Source organism: Paramisgurnus dabryanus, chromosome 3 (genome assembly GCF_030506205.2).
Source record: "Paramisgurnus dabryanus chromosome 3, PD_genome_1.1, whole genome shotgun sequence".
Taxonomy (NCBI): domain Eukaryota; kingdom Metazoa; phylum Chordata; class Actinopteri; order Cypriniformes; family Cobitidae; genus Paramisgurnus; species Paramisgurnus dabryanus.
This window is the reverse complement of record NC_133339.1, coordinates 43,415,417-43,436,592: the sequence shown is the minus strand read 5'-3', so window position 1 is coordinate 43,436,592 and position 21,176 is coordinate 43,415,417. Positions and strand designations below refer to the sequence as shown.

Sequence of the window (21,176 nt, the reverse complement as noted above, 5' to 3'; positions counted from 1 at the left end):
CTGGTAATAGTTGAGTCAGGTCGGTAGACATCAGGGCCATTATATAATTGCTTGAAAAGGCACATGTGATCCAAAGACTCATCTCGATTGAAAAACCACTAACTTTTCATGACAACTTTCATGCAACAACTTGTGTCAATGCATATCGCTGTATGTGTGAACAGCCCTTAGGAGTAACTGCAGCGTGCAAAACCAGAAGGCTGTGATAAAAGCCAAGCCATAAAAACTAAATAAAACCAGTAGGTCTGATAAACATCTGATCCAGTTTTGTAGTTAAATTGTCTTTTTAAAAGCATTGTCTTTCTCCAGGCTAGTAGATACTGAGTGCGGTCGAGTTTTCCTTCATAGGAATGGATTCTGGTTGTGTTGGTCTGGATCGGCAAGCGTGAATGATGTTGAAAATGGTGCAGCAGATTTCCAGGGATTTCACGTGGGGCTTGTGTGGACTGGGTGAACGTACTGGGCAGGAAGGTGGCTTGTTGATATAGAAAAACCTTTTGGTTCATTTATTTTGTTTCCACTGTATGGACACAAAGTTTTGTTGGTTTCAAATAAAAACAGAGCACAAGAATCAAAAACAAAAAAATGAAAACACAAAATATCACTCACTGTGCAATGATTTTGATAATACACGGCACACTCAAATCTCTTATTTCACTGGTGTGAAGTTACAGCAAAAAATACGGCAGGGGGAATAATATACAAAGAGAGACAAAATAACGTAAGTAGATCCTTATATTACACACCTAATTTCAGTAAAAGTAAGAAAAAAATATATCACTTACAATAAGATGAGCTCTCAGACAACCATCCACACGCTCAGATGAAAAAAACATTCACATATATTACAAATCACGTAATATTTTGTAAAGCATCCTATAATACTGGCCTGCATGGTGTGACCTAAGATGAACACATTGCACACAGTGAAATAAAATAAGCACTTTAAATGAAACTACATCATTTACATCCCCCTTGGGTATTTTATAGAATATTGTCAGGAAACATCACATTTACTTTAGGAAGACATTTAAATATTGCAATTTAAAGTCTCTATCACTCCGCTTGCTGTGCTCTTCTCATAAATGTCTCCCAACAAGTAGATGGCCTTAGTTCAAATCAAAGTTTTTTTTTTATTTGTTTTAAAGAGGTATATGTCCAGAGTTCAGTTTAGACACTAAAGTTACTTACTTAAGCCCATTGCACCTCCTGGTCCTTAGGCCATTGACGACTTCCCTCCAGCTCTTTCGATTCTGTGCTAATCTCACAAGTTCGCCCAAGGACAGGCCGGTCACTTGGTTGTCTGCTTCAAGGTCACAGCGCCAGGTGTTTCTTGGCCTTCCTCGTTTTCTTTTCCCTTGAGAATTCCAGGTGAGTGCCTGTTTGGTGATGTTATCTATCGGTTTAAACAGGTCCATCTCCGTCTCACAATCTCCCCTTCAATGGGACACCGGTAAGTCATTTTCCACAAATCGGTGTTTCGTATAGTCTTGGGCAAGTGGACACTAAAGTTAACCAGACGATTAAATAAACAGAGACCAGAAGCCTCCTACAGTGTCTGTCCCACAGCCTGAATCAGCCACAATATCTGTCCCAGAACCAGAAACCTTCAATCATTGAGCAAATATCTGCTGGTCTGTCCACACACAAGCTGAGGAGCGCTGGATTATAGACTTTACTGTGGAGCTGTCACCCATGTCCTCACCCTTGAACTTAACCTGTTGCTGTGAGTATTTGGGATGACCCTGTCCTGTCCCACCCTGCTGCCCACCCCTTTGCTTCTTGTTGGCTAAAGGTCTGGAAATCTTAATGTTGTTTAGATGTTTGTCATGTGAAGCTTTAGCTGGGTGGGTTTGAGTCGGTTTGTTTTCATCTTGAGTGAGAAACCTCACAGTTTACATCTAAGTGTATAAATGTGTACTGAGCAGATGAATCTAACAGACTGAAGTGTGTGAGGATCATAACTGTCTCTTGAGATCTTAACATAACATCTTGTGTGTCATTTGACTTTACTATAGATTAAAGTCAGATTATATTTCATTTATTTAATTATGTACAATGATTGATAATTACAAACACCAAAATAACAGATTTATAATCATAATATATAAATGCAAAATACAGCTGCATCCACTATAGGCTATGAATTAATCAATCTAAACTTTTATTAAGATCATAAAAATCTTTAGATTGTGTTATTCTGTATTTTCATGTAGAATATGATGGAAAGACAACATCATAAACAACAATAAAGTTTATCTGAATGATCTTGACTGGTTGGATAAACATCAAGTGATAATAAAGATAATAGATGATATAAAGTATTTACATATGTAGTTAAAATAAATGAGTGTTATAACAGCAGGTGTTTCCTGTGTGTCAGAGCAAAACTTCTTCAAAAATCTCCACACTTCACTGAATCTACAAGAAGAGAAACTTCAACACTGCCTGATGAACTTTAATGACTTTATTCATCTTAATTCTCAATAATATTCAAGATATTTACACCCAAAACTTTTTCATGATGTTTTCATTGTAACTAAACTTCTTTTGAATAATTCAATAAATTAAAAATCTTTTATGAACTCTTTATAGTTTCTTTTCTGATCATGAGACTTCATTTGAAATTCAGTTCTGTTAACTACAGTTTACTCTTCTCTTATTCATTCATTTAAAAATGCAAGAAACAGATAAGCAATATATTAATGATAGAGATTTCTGTATATTCACACTGAAATGGTTAATTCTTTCTTTTAGGCTTAAGTCATTAATATTTCACAATTTTATCCCCCAAAATCAATAAGATTAAAATAACAGTTTGTTTGATTATCATGAAGTTTATTCAAATTTATTAAGAATTGAAATAAAAATTACAATAAAATCAAAAGCTGAAATGTTTGCAGAAATTAAATCTCATACTTAAACATTAAATTGTTTCTATAATCATTATTTATTGCAGGAAATATTAATAAATGCTTTTATGAAAACAAACACACAATAATCTTTGCATTTATTAATTGCATTCAGATTTCTTGATCTTTGTGTTTGTGATCTTTCCAGCAGCAGTCACTTTACATGTGAGATCTTTGTCTTTCTCCCACTCTGATCTCTCAATGGTTAAATAACTGCTCAACTTGAATTTCTCATTCGGCTGCTGTTCAGCAGATCCGGTGAAGACGCCATCAGTAACTGAGTTTCCATTCACAAACCAACTCACATCAGCAAATCCCACAGACATGTCATTGATCAAACACACCAGAGTCACTTTACTGGAGCTCACATCTTCACTGGATGGAGGAAAAATCTTCACAACAGGAGGAGAAACACCTGAATCTACACAACACAAATCATGAAGAAAGATGAAGAAATAAATGCACTTTATCACAGAAGTGTTGAAACTTTTAAACATTTCACATCATCAAAGTCTCTCAAGATTAAAGATTAAGTTTCATTGATTAATTTACTGATATATTCTGTAAACAATATTTAATAACTCCGTTTGAAAGCTTCAAAATGTAATTAATTAAAAAACGTCAATTTAAGTAAATCCATCTCAATCCAAATTTATTATTGATCTTGTACTTGACTTATTTAAACAGGTTAATTGGTTTTCTAAAGATTTATTTCTAGAGAACTGGAACAACTGTAAATTAAATCAATCATCATTTTATTAACCATAGTGTTTAACAGGTGATTAAATTGAACAAAACATTAACTACCATCCCTGCACTGAAAAAAATGCAGCACGTAAAACAACTTCAACTAACTTTTTTAAGTTCTGGCTTAAAATGTTGACATAATTTATGAATTCAAGTTGAACTTTAAGTTAATGTAACATAGAATATGTATTGATTTGACAAAAATGCTGCCAATTTTTACAGTATTCTAAAATGTAGAGCAGATAAATTTGTGTGCTGTTAAAAAAGTTACAAAAATACATAAATACTGGATGTACAAAAAGCATAAATCCAGGTATGCACATGAAACCTTTCTAAGTGTTGAATAAGCAGTAAAATGTTTCTCCTAAAATGTATTACACCAAAATACATAAATAAAAAATACATAAATTTTTTTATTTTATGAAAATGTCTTTATAAAATACATATAAAAACAGCTTAGTATGTGAGTAGAAAGATGACTTACCGGTCACAATGAGTTTTGTTCCTTGTCCGAATACCACAGTGATAGATTTCAGATCTTCAGTCGTACAAAAACCTCCTCAGTCTCTGATGTGATACAAACAGAAGTGAAACACTCAACTTCAACTCATCTCTGTCTCCTTTAGTTATTTAATATTATTTTAACATACTTGTGATTTAAACACTTGTTTTATAATCATTGAAACTCAACACAAACTGTTGACATTATTTACATTATTTATAATCCAGAGTCACATCAGCACTTCAGTGAGTTTATTATACAGTAAATGAAAAGTAACTTTGTAAAGAAACAGTGATTTGGATTTGAAGTCATGATTTGACTTTTTATATTATGATTTGAGTTTCATTATTTTTCCAGTCAACCTTCACATATTTCCAATAATAGCCTGTTGTTAAATAATCATCTGCAATATTTAATAAAAGTAAAACAAATTATATTTATATATAATAAAACACATTAAATTATACTGATACTTTCTAAATAATATTTTATTCATGTGTTTTAAACAGTAATAATAATGTCAGTCAGCTCTCAGAAGTGACTGTGATCAGTGAGGAGGTTTTTGTCATGATGTGAATCACTGTGATACGACCTCATTAACAGAGCTGTCCCATGTTGCACAGTAATACACAGCTGAATCTCTCACATCTACATTATTGATGATCAGCTGATAGTCAAGATCTGACATTTTTTTAGATGTGAAATGGCTGGAGGAAAAACTGGCACCATAACTATAGGGAGAGCCATCAGGATGGGAAAGCAACACAAACTGAGGAGCTGCATTTGGAAGCTGTTTATGCCAAGAAACATAATGGCCCTGATATGTTCCTATATTACAGTCCATAGTCACAGATTTTCCTTTTTCTTCTGTCAGTACTGAGAGTTTTTGTGTGAGAACTTTAGCTGAACTGACACCTGAAATAACAAATGAGAAAATCCTTCATTTCATGTCCATGACATCAATATGTTAAGAGTGAAATGTGTAACTTACATGAGAGAAGAGTGAAGAGATTGATGAATATTATCAGCATCTTCTTCTGTGTTTGTGAAGCTGTTTGAGTTTAGTGAAGACATGAAGACAATTTGATTCTCATATAGAGATTTTGAAGAAGAGAAACTCTGAAAGAAGGAAGTTCATTAAAATTCAGCCAATCAGCTTCACTTCCTGCTAGAGAGCAAAAGAGTTTCATCAGTCTGTCTGCAAAGTTTCATCAGTCTGTCTGCAAACATCAATCTTCAAATAAATATTATGAAAATCAAATCAAACAAACATGTCTTCGTCTGAGATAATGTAGTTTTGAAACTCAATGTAAAGCTCAGTTTAGGGGCTGCAGTAGAAACATGGGGGTGCAAAATGGCGACTTCCATGTAAGAGGACCAGCAGTGTATAAAGATAAAACAGCTTCTTAGTATGTATTATACACCACTGAAAATATAGCTGTCATGGTTAATCACTGTCATCTGTTTTTGTGTGTGTTTTGTAACTTTGATTATTGTCACCTGGGGCCTATTGCACAAAACTAGGATAAGGGATTAAGCCGGGATATCTTGGTGATCCTGGCTCAATTGATACGTTATCCGGTTGCACTAAAGCTGGATAGGGGGCAGGAGGATATGTTATGGTATAAATTACCATGGAGATCTATTCTGTGGAGCTAGCCTGCTCCAGACCAGGCTAAATTCCAGGATCTATTTAATCTCATGCCTTATGTCACTCAGCAATCACCACAAATTGAAACCAATAATTATTTCACTGCCCAATATACGTTGTTATCACATATAACTAGACCCACTGTCATTTTATTAAATGTTTGTGATCATTAATTTTTATAATTTTGGATAAATTATGATTTTTAGATGATGTTGCTATCATTAGATAATTTACAGTTTCCTAAAGACTATAAGGCTATATATAAAATGATAGAACATTAGGGCCACAGAGAAAAAAAACAGACCGAGAATGAAGTCGTAATATTGTAACTTGTTGTTTTAGAGGAGGACAGTTGTTACAATAACAGTTGTGGGGCATTTCGTGGAATTGTACTTCAGTATGGTTTCAGAAACAAGGAAATACTTAATCAAATAGTTATAAGTATCAGGACTGTAAAAACAATATGCATCTTTCCACAGAAAGAACCAGCCTCAAATGTATGACTTTCTCCTTTCCTCAGTGTGGCCCTTATACTCTGTCGTATAAAATACACATTTCATATAAATATAAAAGCACAAGTGTAACATTATGTTTCTTTATTGAATAAGGACAAAACAAAGCAGGTAAACCATCAGCTCCTTTCGAAACTGAAGTCACACAGTGCATGACTCTACAAGATGGAAAGCACAGAATCAAAGCATATTGTACAACCAAAGGATAAATACACATTCAAAGGTCTGTATATAACACACCCTGCATGTCTGCACACTGAAATAAATGCAGGACAAATTCATGCACATTAACTGAACAGAAAATTTCAGACAACTGAAAACAAGACAATTAACGGATGCAGTAGCCTTCCTGCAAGGTTGTATTACAAACAGTATACACACAGTATACAGCACAAACATCAAAAAAATGTGAAAGCACACATACGGACTAAAATAATTCAACACATATTGGTCCCTCAGCAGCCGACCACTGTTGTCATCAGGGAAGATTTCCGGATTGTCCCAGTCCATGGCTGGCGGCACTCTGGGTGCCCTCTCCTTCCTCAGGCAGGCCACATTGTGGAGGACACCACAAGCCACAGTAATGTCACATGCCCTCACAGGGCTGACCCTTAATTTGTGAAAGCAGTGAGAGCGTGCCTTCAGGAGGCCAAAGGTCATTTCAACTCTGGCCCTAACATGGGCATAGTTGTAGGCCGGCTGTGCTTCCTGGGGGTCTGTGAAAGGTGTCAGGAAAAACGGCTGGCAGCCTTACCCCCTGTCTACCAGCAACACACCAGAGAATTCACCTGTCAACAAAAAATCTCATCATTACTAATAAAACACAGTGATATTCTTGACACAGCCATGATGTAAAAAGTGGTTATTAATAGGGGTTGTGTGGCTCACCTTGTGATAGGCGCTGATAGATTTCAGAGGTCCAAAAGATTCTGGAGTCATGGACTGAGCCAGGCCATTTTGCCAGTGTTTAATGGAAAAGATCAAAAAGTTATGTTCACCTGAACATTAATGCTGTAAAAAGATTTCATATTTACAAAATCTTCCTCATGGGCACCTGAGGGGGCTTTTATCCTTATGTTTGTGTAGTCCAGTGCACCAATGACTCTGGGTCCTGTAAAAGAAATGAGATTTTGTGATGGCTTCCAATGATGACTCCTTTGTATAGTACTTTCACAAGTTTGACATGATACCTTATGCCTTTTGGAATCCAGAGAGATGGTCTCCTCATCATCATCGCCGTTATGTGCTGATGAAATGGGGCCTTGACCCCATCACATTTAATCGGATTCATATTGAAGCTAGTAGACAAGACATGCCAGGCCTACAGTATGCCTTTGATGGAGTACTCACTGGATCAGCATCGTCAGGTGCTCGTGCTGGTGGCTTTAACAGTAACACAGTGCTGCCAGACACTACAAGGCAATAGGCAAACCAAAGTCAGACAGTCCAAATAGATTCAATATGAATGTGATTGTGTCCCATGTAGAGATGGAAGAACATACCTTGTATGAAGCGGGTGGCATCTTGTGAGGGACCTATGCTTGTCTCTTTTCCCCCAGGGATCCCCTCCAACAGGCCTGCCTTTATTTAGCTCCAAAGCTGGCCTCTGCTGGGGTGAGGTCAGCTTTTGGTGACCCACCACCCGTGCCTTGTCTCTGGGTATTCTTTTCCACTGCTAAAACAGTACAGACAATGTGTGAGCAGGCACCTTCTGGGTACAATCTATGCTTGTGCATTATTAAGTATTAGTCAGGGCCCTTACCATTCTGCAGATTTTGATTTTGACCTGCTGCCATGTCCGTTTTGGCCCGGTCATATTTAATCTACATCACACAACACCACACACAAAAAGAGAGACTTTCTTTAACACACAAGAACATTCAATGGAGTCACACTGCAAAAAAATGACTTACTTTGAATTGTTGTCTTGTTTTCAGTAAAAATATCAAAAAATTCTTCAATTAAGATGCATTTTCTTGATGAGCAAAATGACCTAGGAAAATAAGCAAAAATATCAGCCAATGGAATAAAAAAAAATGTTTTAAATTAAGTGTTTATGAAAAAGTATATTTCAAGAAAACTTTTAATACATCTTAATTTAAGAATTTTTTGATATTTGTACTGAAAACAAGACAAAAACACGAAGAAAGTCATTTTTTTTGCAGTGCAATGAGCAAGTGACCTTGGGTCCTTTGAAAGGCGCTTTATAAATTAAATTGATTATTATTAATGAAGAAGTTTATTTTAATCCCAATCTACATGAATATGAGTTTACCATTATAATCACATGCAATTTGTTTACCATGAAGTTATGCAGTATTTGTGTCATGTGTTATGCTGTGTGTAAGTCAGGAGTTTGCCATGGGATTGCTATTGCAACCCAGCTGTGTGTGTTTCATGTCAAAGGGCACAAAGGGTTTAAGTAAGTGAATGGCCAGGGTCAAATAGGTCACGGGAAGAAGACACTGGTCTGAGGAATGTCATTTGGTTCCTGCCTGAACAGAAACATATTGTTTTAAGCATGGAGGAGGGGGGGAACCAAAACCATATATATTTACCAAACCTGGCTCAGAAAGTCAGACTGATTTTGGAGGACCCTCCTAGGATCACACTCTGGTTCTGGGGGGGTTTCACCAGGGTGGTCTCGGCTTCTTATTTTGTCCGGAAAATAAAAGTCTATCTCTTGAAATCAAAACCTAAGACTGAAGATTGTTTCATTGGAGGAAAATGAAAACCACAACATTTGGTGCCGAAACCCGGGATAGAAAAGAGCTGGACAGTCACACCACCTGGGCGAACCTGACGAGCAACACAAACAACGTATGGCCATAAGGTAAGCACTTTTTGCTTATTAAATTAGGTTTGTGTTGTTTGCCAGACTTTGCTCAACGTGGTGAGAAATTTAAGCTCTTCTAAATTTAAGAACCATATAGGTGAACTGGGTTTTGATTTCAAGGGTACAATCTAATTAAGGCATGCATGCATGGATCTGTGTTAATTACTTTGGCTTTGATGATCATGGTGAATTGAAACAGATTTTAAGTAAAAGAGAACGCGTAAGAGTTTTGTACGCAAGGTTGCATATGCTGCGTCTATCGGGGAAAAGGATGACGTAGAGGTTTAAGTAAAAGAGAACGCGTAAGAGTTTTGTATGCAAGGTTGCATATGCTGCGTCTATCGGGGAAAAGGATGACGTAGAGGTTTAAGTAAAAGAGAACGTGTAAGAGTTTTGTATGCAAGGTTGCATATGCTGCGTCTATCGGGGAAAAGGATGACGTAGAGGTTTAAGTAAAAGAGAATGCGCAAGAGTTTGTATGCAAGGGTGCATATGTCTACGTTTGTCGAGGAAGTGAATGACGTAGAGGTTTAATTTGGTTTAATTCGAAGTTAAAAGTTTAAATCATTACGTCGGGGAAGTGCAGTAATGATTGTTTAATTGGTTAATGTAAAAAAGGACACTCAAAAGTCGTTATGTCGGGGAAGTGGATTAACGATTGTTCAATTATTTAATGTTTGTGTTTGAGTGTGTATGTATGCAGCTGCAGAGTGTGTGTGAGTGAGAGAAATGTGAACGTGCATCTGGCAGGCAGGGAGAGAGTTTCCCTTAGGCAGTCTCTGCGGGTTGTTAAGGGGGGTGCAAGTGTATCCTTTGAGTGTAGGGTAAATAACTACTGTGTTATAGTGTGGAAGAATGAGCCCTAAGGAAATAAATAAATAAAATAAATAGAGCCCAATTAAATACATAAAGGGTTGACATAAATGCTAATGGGTTATTACTGAAAAATGGTTTGGTTAACAATTTGGTTTATAGGTTACCAAACATACATTTGAAATTTAAGGTTTGGTAAAAACAATTGACACCAAATGGGACATCAAAAAGAGCACAGAACCAGAGACTACAGCTAACTTTCTCGATGGGCAATGCAATCAGGTGGCCACCTATTAATCAATCAATTTTGCTTGTTTAAAGATTGTATTGTTCACCTGAGAGGGCTCGGTGTGGTCAAATCTCAAATGCTCTTCCAAATTTAAGAATTAAAAGGGGAAATTAAAGATTACTAGATTAAATGATAAGAATAAAGGGTTTCATTTTCAAAAGGAATGTGGGCTAGGACAGATGATGGTTTATTGTGTGAATGAGTTTTATTTTTGTCGTTGGAGGCTTGGATAAAGATTTAATGTTAAAGTTGAGAAAATGCCTAAGAAGTTTCGCGAACCTGAGTGTTACCGTGTCAGGGCAGACACGTTGGGGTTCGGAGAGAAGAGTTATTAAAGTCCTGCAGGTCAGGTACGGTCTATGTGTTATTTGTCTTGTTGTTTTGGAAGGCCCGGGCTGATGAGAGATATTGTTTTTGTTTTATTTGTCATGTTGGATTGGTAAATGGTGTAAGTGAATCTTTTCCACGTTGATGGAAGTGAAGTGGAATGATGAACTTGGCCAGGTAGTCTAGATAGAGTTGTTTTATTTTATTTGTGTGAGGATGTAATGTGTCTGTGATATAAAGAGTCTGTGTGTGAATGTATGAGATGGCAAGAGTGGGGGCTGAGTGAGCAGTGGGTGTGTCTTTCTTCTGTGGCTCTGCAAAGAGCGCAGAGAGGTGTTGTGTTACACTAAAGTGGAGTGAAGGATTGTTTTAAAACTGTGGAGAGGTAATACAGTTTGTGAAAGATGTGAATATGAGTAAGATATAAGTATGAATATAATTACGATAAGAATAAGAGACAGTTATAAATGCTGGGTAATAAATATGATATTGGAAGGTATTGTGGAGTTATTGTAGCCACAAATATAAATTTTTATAGTAAAGTACGCAGGTACTTCTAATATCTGAATAACTCATTTAAATGATTGATTCAAATAAATGAGTGTGCTCTATAGGAAAAGTATAGCTTGCCCAGAAAAGCACAAAAGTGTGTGATGGAATTTAACATTATTTGAAAGAATCTTGTTTTAAGGACACATTGGGAATCTGAGTAATTATTTGGAGAGTAGATAAATTGGACAAATAAAAAGCAATAAGATTGTGAAGTGGTTAAATGAGAAATAATTATAAAAAATGAGGTGTGTTATATTGCAAAGAAAAGATTATGGCAGTCACATTAATGGAAAAATAAGGATTAAACAATTGTTGTGTGGAGAAATAGAAAATAGAATAATTGGATGTTCAAATGAGGAAACATTTGATGTGGCATTGTGTGAGGAGAAATACAACTAAATAAAAATACAAACTAATGAAAGATAAGAGGAGATAATTAACAGACAAAGAAACGGTCAAAGGGAGAAGGAGAGATAGAGTGAGAGAGAGAGAGAAAGAGAAAGAGAGAGAGAGAGAAAGGGAGGGGGTTCTAAATGGTCACCAGATTTGACCTGTAAAGGTCAACTCTCATTACTCGAGGGGAATTGTGGGATCAAACAAAATCTAGCAGAAAAACAGAGGTAAAACTTTGAAAGAAAAACAACAAATTAGAGAAAAAAAAGAGTAGAGACCAAGTTATTAAAGGTGGAAATGAAGATGAAAAATTAAAAAGGACAGGAAAATTATTAAAAGGCGAATGACACAGATAAATTATATAAAGGAAAAAAGATTTAACAAAATGAAGAGGAGTCTTCATCTGATGATTGAAGGTGGTCACAAAATAAATTTTATTTTAAATTGAAAGGCAATATTTTGCAATGGGTTAAGTTAAACCTTGAAAGGCTGAAAGCTCTGATCCTTTGACATTCAAGAAAGTGAATAAAAGCTGGCGATGCAAAGACAATGAAAAACTGTATGTGACATCAAAGTGTTGGAGTTGCAAAAAGAGGAGAACTCATAAACTAAGCTGTGGATACATCCTACTGTATATGAATGGGACTATAACTGATCTCAAGCAGTGAAGGGGGCACTGCGCATATGTTCAAGAGACAATTACAAACAAACAACAAAAAGACTAAGTGGAATCCAGAAGGAGACCAACAAAGACAATATTGTTCTTGGAGACAAGAGAAAAACTGGACTATACTTTTGCTTCTTCATACAAGCCTTTGAGTGAAAAAGGGGAAAGAGTAAACAGCCGTTCAATGTTTAGTAAAGACCTTGATACTATAGGGACACAGACAATCTTTATGAGAAAATCAGCTAGACAAAATTAAAGGCTGATCAAGAACTTATGTTGTTAGGTGTGACTACCTTTTCTGAAATCAAATCAGACACCTATTAATCTTACAGGAAGAAATGCATAATGAAAATTTGGGGTTTTTAAATTTGGTATTCTACAGAGGAAGTTAGAACTCCAATGATGGTACTAAGCTAAAAAGCAAATATAAATGGCATAGACAGCTATGGCAGAAAGGAAAATAAAATAGATAAAATAAATAAATTCAAATAACACCATAGGTAAACAAGAAAAAGCTGTGAGAATAGAGAAAAGAAATAACAAATGATTGTAACAAACTTAGCATTTCAAGCAAATAAATTTAAATTGTATCTAGTCTACGATTTAAGAGCAATTAATGACAAGAAAAGATTGATGTTCCAAAAAAAAACTACATACTTTGCTGACAAGTGTTTCTCCATTTGATAAACATTTTTACTGTGAATTCAGATTTGGATAAGAAATGGATACTTGCATTTAGGTATTTACTTATGAGGAAAAAACATTATACAGGTATAGAATGGATGAACCGCTATTCCAACATGCTGAAAAGTTAGTCTGGTTGATTAACGCTAAATGGTTGATCAAGTGATTGGTTGTCATTGAATAATAGGCTCACACGAGAACAGTTGATTTGCCAGCATGGGCAAACAGATGTGGAAGCTAAAAAGGGCCTCAGAGTGTCAGGAGATCTTTTTAGATTGTATAAGAAGTGAAAAATTTCAGTCATAAATACTATTATCATAGATGTACATGGGGGAAATAAGTGGAATGAAAATAAATCAATTGATTCATGAGAAGAATAAAGATTTTGAGTTGAAATAAGAATGGAAAAATTGATGCGACGAATAAGAGAAAAGAAAAATTTGACTATCATCTATAATCAACAAAGGATGGTAGATAAAAAGGTATAGAAAAGGAATAATCATCAAAGCCATACTTAACAAAGTGTGTGAAAATACTAATCGTAACAGAACTTATGTTTTACCTTGTATTAATGAGCATGTAAACTAACAAACGTACACCTTTAACACTGCATGAAATATTCGCCGATAGACCTATGCGTATTGTAACATCTGGAATTAAGTGTTATATGAAGAAACTAATTGTCTATGTATTGAGTTATTTGTGTACAGAAAAAGCTGAAAGGAGTTAAGGAGAAGTTGAGACAACATGACTCATTGTGCGAGATGATCTAGCTTATCTGAGGGTCGAGAGGTCGGAGGAGGCCAAACACGGCCACAGGGGCCTAAACTGGGGGAGACAGAAGGATGAGAGCGACCACAGAAATGTCCAAAGTGGGAGGAGCAGCCAATGTAGCAGAGCTCGTATTACGCCATTTGGAAAGGAGAAAAATTACGCACATGAAATGAAAGAAGAAACATCAAAACCAAATCAAATCAAAAGCAATTCAAGTATACCGACGGATGGAGAGCAAAGTTTTGAGCACCGAGAGGAAGAAGTGAAAAAGAGAAATTGTCAAAAGAAATTGAATTAAAAAGAACGAAGCTGATTACTACAGAAGATTTGCATTGCTACAGTCAATTAAAGAACGAAGCCGATTACTACAGAAGATTTGCATTGCTACAGTCAATTAAACTTCCTGGCGATGGACTTTTGCCTTAAACGAGGCCCAGTGAAAGATCTGTAACAATCTCAAAGGAACAGACTCTGAAAGAAAGACTGAAAACATAGAGACATTGAACAGAAAACATAAGGTGGACATTTTATGGGAAACATTCCAAAGATAACAAATGATACAAATGGGGAATATTTACAGTTAAGGAAATATGTTTACAAAGTTGCTTTTTAGGCTTTAAACTAAATTAGATTTCAATAATGCAATAACATTTTCAAGTCCACATAAATAGGGGGATAAATTCAACAAGAATTCTTATGGATAAGAGAAAAAGTTAAGGTCAACTTATCTTGATAATACTTAGGTCATTTGGGAAAATCTGAATTTAAAAATACATTTTGCAGGCCACAATTTGGATATTTGTGTCAATGGTATAGTAACAAAACATTAAAAATAGGAACAGGAAGGATAGAAATTTCAGAATGATACATACAAAAAAATGTAAACCTTATGGAATTATGGAGTTAGGAAAAGTCAATATGAAATGCTTTATAACAGGAATCTTGAACGAATCAACTACAAAACTCTATATATACTATGAAGACATCAAAGAGTCTAGCTTAAGGTGTAAAAAAAAAAAAAAAAAAGAGAGATGCTATAAGAAGAATAGTATAATCAAATCAGAGCAATATTTGAAGATCAAATATATCGATTGGAGAATTATTTTGGATTTGTAGAAAAATAAAATGTTTAACCTCGTTATCATTAGGAGGGAGAAAAAGGTTATTAAATATGATGGAGACAGGAAATCATTACAAAAGAAGGGTATTTAGAATCCTTATAAAAGGATGAACAAAACAATTAATCATAAATTATATGTAGATTCTGTCAATCAACCAAATGGGTACCAAATTAGATTAAGGTATGGGATTAAGCTAAATACGGAATTTAGTAAAGTTTTGTCAGAATAAAAATACAGAATAAATGAATTATGTACGGTACTACAATCAAAAGTAGATTATTAAGTTTACCAATAAGGCATTAATTTATCTTAGGAAAACAACTAGATGAAGCCAGTAGAAATACAAGACATATTCTGAATACATTTTAATCAGAAGTTAGTGGGTAAATAAGGTGTAGGTATCTTTTTAGAAAAATCAAACAAAAGTTAAAACATTAGGAGGATGGAAAAATTAATTTTAAATCAATAAGAATGGTATCAGAACTTACGTTACAAAATAGTATTGAATTCACAACGGGTAGATAATATTCAAGAACCTTTGATGATGATGATGATGATGATGATGATGATGACGAAGAAGAGGAACAAGCTGTATTTGTATTGAAACAAATATTTCGTATTATGAATGATTTATTTTTTGTTTTTATTTTCAGTAATTTTGTTTTATTTGCTTTTTGGTTTTCTTTGCTTTTATTTTTGTTTCCTTTTAACTATTACAATATATTCTACATAACTGTGACAACCAACAGCAGGTGCAGAACCACTTGCACACATTTTTAAACTGTTTATATAGAGGGGCTTTAAGTTCTTTTACTTTTACATTCAAAGACAAAACAAGAATGGAAAGAGGTTTGCTCTAATTGTCCATAGTTCGAAGTGCTGTGGCGTAATTTGGTAATTGGTAATGTATGGTGGCTTTCTTTAGTCACAAGTTAGTAATAACTGAGAAGGCTGAATTATGAAACTGCACTCCGGATTAAAATAAACAGGAAAAGTGAGGCTAAATTAAGCCTCAGAGCGGGGATTATGAAGAAGTTTATTTTAATCCCAATCTACATGAATATGAGTTTACCATTATAATCACATGCAATTTGTTTACCATGAAGTTATGCAGTATTTGTGTCATGTGTTATGCTGTGTGTAAGTCAGGAGTTTGCCATGGGATTGCTATTGCAACCCAGCTGTGTGTGTTTCATGTCAAAGGGCACAAAGGGTTTAAGTAAGTGAATGGCCAGGGTCAAATAGGTCACGGGAAGAAGACACTGGTCTGAGGAATGTCATTTGGTTCCTGCCTGAACAGAAACATATTGTTTTAAGCATGGAGGAGGGGGGGAACCAAAACCATATATATTTACCAAACCTGGCTCAGAAAGTCAGACTGATTTTGGAGGACCCTCCTAGGATCACACTCTGGTTCTGGGGGGGTTTCACCAGGGTGGTCTCGGCTTCTTATTTTGTCCGGAAAATAAAAGTCTATCTCTTGAAATCAAAACCTAAGACTGAAGATTGTTTCATTGGAGGAAAATGAAAACCACAACATTAATAGCTCATCTATTTATTCAATTGTTTCATTGTTTCAAAGCAGCTTAATAAAAGCAGAAAAAAAGAAAAGGAAAAAAAACCCGGTGGACAACATAAGAAGCAGAGTACATAATGAGCGTAGTAATAATGTAAGACTTTCATAATAATTTATTGAAGCCTTATCCAGTGTGATGGAGTTACTTTACACAATTTCACTCATATTTGCAATCCATTTCAATAAAAAAATTAACTGTTTTATAATCAGAGTACAATTGTGTTTTTGGAGATGTGAATTAAATATTTTAATTGTAATTGTGATGTTTCAGAGGAGCGGTGAGTGTGTAATTGTGTACTACTTACGCATTCAGGCGGTCTGCAATACTTTGCCACGGTTTTTCTTTTTGCTTTATCACTGTGGCGGTGTTGCCTTTCTTCTTAATTATGTCTTTTACCTCCTCGTATGGATTTGTGCCTCTGACGGGGAAAAGAACGCCGCTAGTTGCCATGGTGAATCTGTGAATCTGTGATCGGTGGCGGGGTCTAGTTGAGTGAGCCGTGAGCGCGCACATATCCAGGATTGGTTTCACCTGGCTTGATGAATCCGTGTCTGATCATCCTGGCTTGGTCTTTGTGCAACCAATTAAGCGTGGACGCACTTGTTTTGGCTTCATTGAGCTCAGCTCAGTCATTTAGCCTGGATGTCTTAAAGGGGTCATATGATGAAAATGTTAGCATTGCCACTTTGTAGGTGTGAGCAAAAATAGGTCATTGAAATTTGGCTTTCATTATGATGTCATAAGGATATCTTATTAGAATAATACCGCCTCCTTAATCTGAACTCTCCAACCACTGCACTGCCGTTTAGTGCAGAGAGAAAGAAAGAGAAAGGAAGGACTTGACAGCACAATTGAGTTTGAATTACAACAAACCACCATCATTGTGATCAGTGTTTGCACTTTATCCGCTCATTTGCATTTCAAAAAACACACCCAAAACGACACATTTTTGGACTTGACAGCACAATAGAGTTTCAATTACAACAAACCACCATCATTGTGATCAGTGTTTGCACTTCATCCGCTCATTTGCACACCCAAAACGACACATTTTTGCTCAAACCTACAAAGTGGCAATGCTAACATTTTCATCATATGACCCCTTTAATTCTACTTTTGTGCAACAGGCCCCAGAAAACGAGTCATCAAAATAAAAATTTAGAAACAGGAAAATGTCCAAAATGTAATTGATTTGAATGACCAGCAGGTGTTCACCATTAATGTCTTAATCATCACTTCATTATCTCATTAACTTTAACACTGATTCAGAGTTATATTTTTAACACCAGTCTTTTTTAACACAGATCTTGGTGTGGATTATATAAACACCAAATAGTGTTGATTTAAAGGAGCATTTCACCCATAGAAACATTAATCTTTATTAAAAGTGTGTCATATTTGTAGTCGAAATGTAACATACATTTAGAATTTGGTGCCTATTTGACAGAGAAAAGGGGTGTTTGTAGTCTCGCTCCCTCATAAAAGATATTGCACTTCCTTCTTTCAATGATGCAATATGATGATTTTTACATCATTGAAAGAAGGAAGTGCAACACTGAAATCTGTATTTCTCCTGTCTCAGCAGCAGCTGAGGAAATGATGCATGACCATTCAAAAACATGACTGGGGTTCTAACTATACAAAGCTTAATGCAAATGGGTGAAGTGTCCCTTTAACACTGGTAGAGTTGATTTAACACTGGGGATTTTCCTGTGTACATTCTGTTAGTTTGTGACGTTGATTCATTCATGAATGTCACAGTAAATACATTCACTTAACAGAAGTCTATTTATTCAACAGTCAATGCCCATTTTATTAAATCATACATTAGATTTTGCTCTTTAAATTATTGGCCCCAAAATCTTCTTCCCTGTTATGTGACACACAGTACTGCTGAGAGTAGATCCATGATCTGTATGTGTTTGTCTCATCTCCTCAGATTTCAGTTCATCAGACGTCACAAGAAAATGAACGGAGAGCATTTTAAGAAGTCATCAGATCACCAGACTAATAAATGAATGGAGACCATTAGACTAATCCTCAAAACACAGATGATCTGGATTTGAGATGCTCATTGATTTCTATGCTATGAAGTGTTTCATCTTCTCCAAATAACTATAACAATACTGTGAGCATGAGGTGTGTTTAAATGTGAGATCATTTCTGTGGGAATAGGATTAAATATTTCATTCTGAACCTTTAAACATTTTATTTAGTCCTGCGTCTTTCTGTATTGCCTTGTAATAGTGGGGGTTCACACATACAGCGATTAATAGACGGGTCATTGTCCCGGTCGTTGTATTAATGTTCTTAACTACAATATCTCACAGAAGACGAATCACATCCAGTGTCTTCAATCCTACTGGTAGTCGCTACGCTGTGTCGCCGCTCATTTGCATAAAGTTCAACTTCTCTCAACTTTGTTGCATCACTGGACACACCTACAATGCATTGCCGATGGTCACTGTGGCCAGATCTCTCCTCTAGGGAAAACATACAGGAAAAGCACGAAAACAGGTAGACTGAATAAACTGAGTATACAACATTAAGAACAGCTGTTTTATTTGAGAAATCACAGGTAATGCTACAGTAAGTACACACCAAGCCAATGGTCAGCTGTCTGACAGTTTTATTGGTCTGGTTATAGGGGTCCGATTATTCTGATTGGCTGTTCAACTTAGCCAACCAGTGCACAAGAAGAAAAATGAAAGGGATGAGGGATCTCATTTTATTTTTTGCATATCTCATTTAAGGGCTGACAACAGCAGGGCCACTTACAACTTATACAGTCATGACAAATCCATCTGTTATGAGCGTTGCTTTGTTTATGTATTTTTTATAAGCTCACTCACTAGCTCTTCTGGTTTCCCATTTTGAGTAATGAATACCAACTATATTCACATACTACTTGGTCAACCGTCAGCTTGGTGTGTCAGGGCAAATCTGGAGACAAAGCCAATGTGAGCCGACCCATCACTCGTGCTTAATACCTAATTAAATCTGTGGTATCTGGTAATAGTTGAGTCAGGTCAGTAGACATCAGGGCCATTATATGATTGGTTGGCAAGGCACATGTGATCCAAAGACTCATCTCTATTGGATAACCACCAACTTTCATGAGTACAACTGCAGCAACTTGTGTCAATGCATATCGCTGTATGTGTGAACGGCCCTTAGGAGTAACTTGCAGCGTGCAAAACCAGAAGGTTGTGATAAAAGCTAAGCCATAAAAACTAAATAAAACCAGTAGGTCTGATAAACAGATGATCCAGTATTGAGTCAGGTTTGCAATGATTTTGATAATATACGGCACACTCAAATCTCTTATTTCACTGGTGTGAAGTTACGGCAAAAAATACGGCAGTGGGAATAATATACAAAGAGAGACAAAATAACGTAAGTAGATCCTTATATTACCCACTTAATTTAACTAAAAGTAAGAAAAAAATATATCACTTACAATAAGATGAGCTCTTAGACAACCATCCACACTCTCAGATGTAAAAACATTCACATATATTACAACCCAGTTAGAAATTAAAAGTTCTAAGAACGTTCTCTGAAAGTTCCCAATGTTCCCAAAAACATTCTGCCAACGTTAAAAGTGTCCAGTTTTTTTTAAGTTCTATAAACGTTTCTGTGTTGTCTGAACGTTAGAGGAATGTTACATTTTACCATTTTTAAACGTTATGACAATGTCATATTTTAATGTTCACACAATGTTTAAAACAACAACTGTTTATTATATTGACTTGTTTGATTGTTATGTTAATGATAGAGAAACATTGCATTTTATTATTTTATAAAACATTATTTCTGAATGTTCAGTAAATATATTGCTGTAGAAAACACAATTCACTTATTAGGTTTAGATGTTGATGTTTTGTTTCATTTTAAGTCACCCTTATTGTGATTAGTGTTTGTTTTAGTTGGACTCTTGACTCTTGACTTTTCACTTGCTAGTTTTTTCCCTGGTTGTGTTAACTTTGTGTTAATGCACCACATTTGTTATGAACATGCAAAGTTAAAAGTGTAATTCTGTGGTTGTTGGTACATAATGGTAAAGATCATCACCTAATTCATTTACAAATCAAAAGTGTATTTTCTGTCAATGAGGTAAATGAGATCCAGCTCTTTCACAGCAGTTTGCCATTAAGGAGTTTTAGAAACTATGGACAAAAAATATCCGCTGTAAAATTGGGATGCACAAACATCAAGAATCAGACTATGAATCTCAACCATGGTGACAAATAAAATTGTAAAAAAAATCCTTATTTATCCATGCTGCAGTGCATGCTGGGAGTCCTGAATGAGATTTGTAATTTGTTAATACCCAGCATGCATTGCAGCATGAAGTTTTTCATTTATTTGTCACCATGGTTGATATTCATAGTCTGATTCTTGATGTTTGTGCATCCCAATTGTACAGCGGATATTTTTTGTCCAAAGTTTCTAAAACTCCTTAATGACAAACTGCTGTGAAAGTGCTGGATCTCATTTAAATTTTTGACAGAAAATAAACTTTTGATTAGTAAATTAATTAGGTGATGATCTTTACCATTATGTACCAAGCACCACAGAATTACACTATTAACTTTACATGTTCATAACAAATGTGGTGTATTAACACAAAGTTAACACAACCAGGGAAAAAACTAGCAAGCAAAAAGTCAAGAGTCAAGAGTCCAACTAAAACAAACACTAATCACAATAAGGGTGACTTAAAATGAAACAAAACATCAACATCTAAACCTAATAAGTGAATTGTGTTTTCTACAGCAATATATTTACTGAACATTCAGAAATAATGTTTTCTAAA

General features: G+C 35.4%; 1 protein-coding gene and 1 long non-coding RNA gene across 2 annotated transcripts; both read right to left on the bottom strand.

Annotated features, from left to right (window-relative positions):
• Window positions 1-2,511: 2,511 nt before the first annotated feature.
• On the bottom strand, window positions 2,512-5,231 carry LOC135744917 (immunoglobulin lambda-1 light chain-like). The gene is made up of 4 exons (XM_073814161.1): window positions 5,153-5,231; window positions 4,751-5,076; window positions 4,144-4,177; window positions 2,512-3,333 (listed from the first exon to the last, which is right to left on the bottom strand). The coding sequence occupies exons 1-4, from the start codon at window positions 5,190-5,192 to the stop codon at window positions 3,014-3,016; spliced, it is 720 nt and encodes a 239-aa protein (XP_073670262.1). The 5' UTR covers window positions 5,193-5,231; the 3' UTR covers window positions 2,512-3,013.
• Window positions 5,232-6,653: 1,422 nt separating this feature from the next.
• Window positions 6,654-8,333, bottom strand: LOC135744900 (uncharacterized). Its single transcript, XR_012336464.1, has 5 exons — window positions 8,087-8,333; window positions 7,515-7,999; window positions 7,379-7,435; window positions 7,213-7,266; window positions 6,654-7,112 (listed from the first exon to the last, which is right to left on the bottom strand). It is a non-coding gene; the product is annotated as an uncharacterized lncRNA (long non-coding RNA).
• Window positions 8,334-21,176: the final 12,843 nt, after the last annotated feature.

What these genes read in the sequence shown, in the direction of transcription:
- LOC135744917 (XM_073814161.1), bottom strand. Translation starts at nt 5,192, where the DNA reads ATGCTGATAATATTCATCAATCTCTTCACTCTTCTCTCAT. An exon ending in TCTCTTCACTCTTCTCTCAT is followed by an intron (nt 5,077 to 5,152) that starts GTAAGTTACACA and finishes TTGTTATTTCAG; the next exon opens with GTGTCAGTTCAGCTAAAGTT. An exon ending in AACAAAACTCATTGTGACCG is followed by an intron (nt 3,334 to 4,143) that starts GTAAGTCATCTT and finishes TGTGTTGTGTAG; the next exon opens with ATTCAGGTGTTTCTCCTCCT.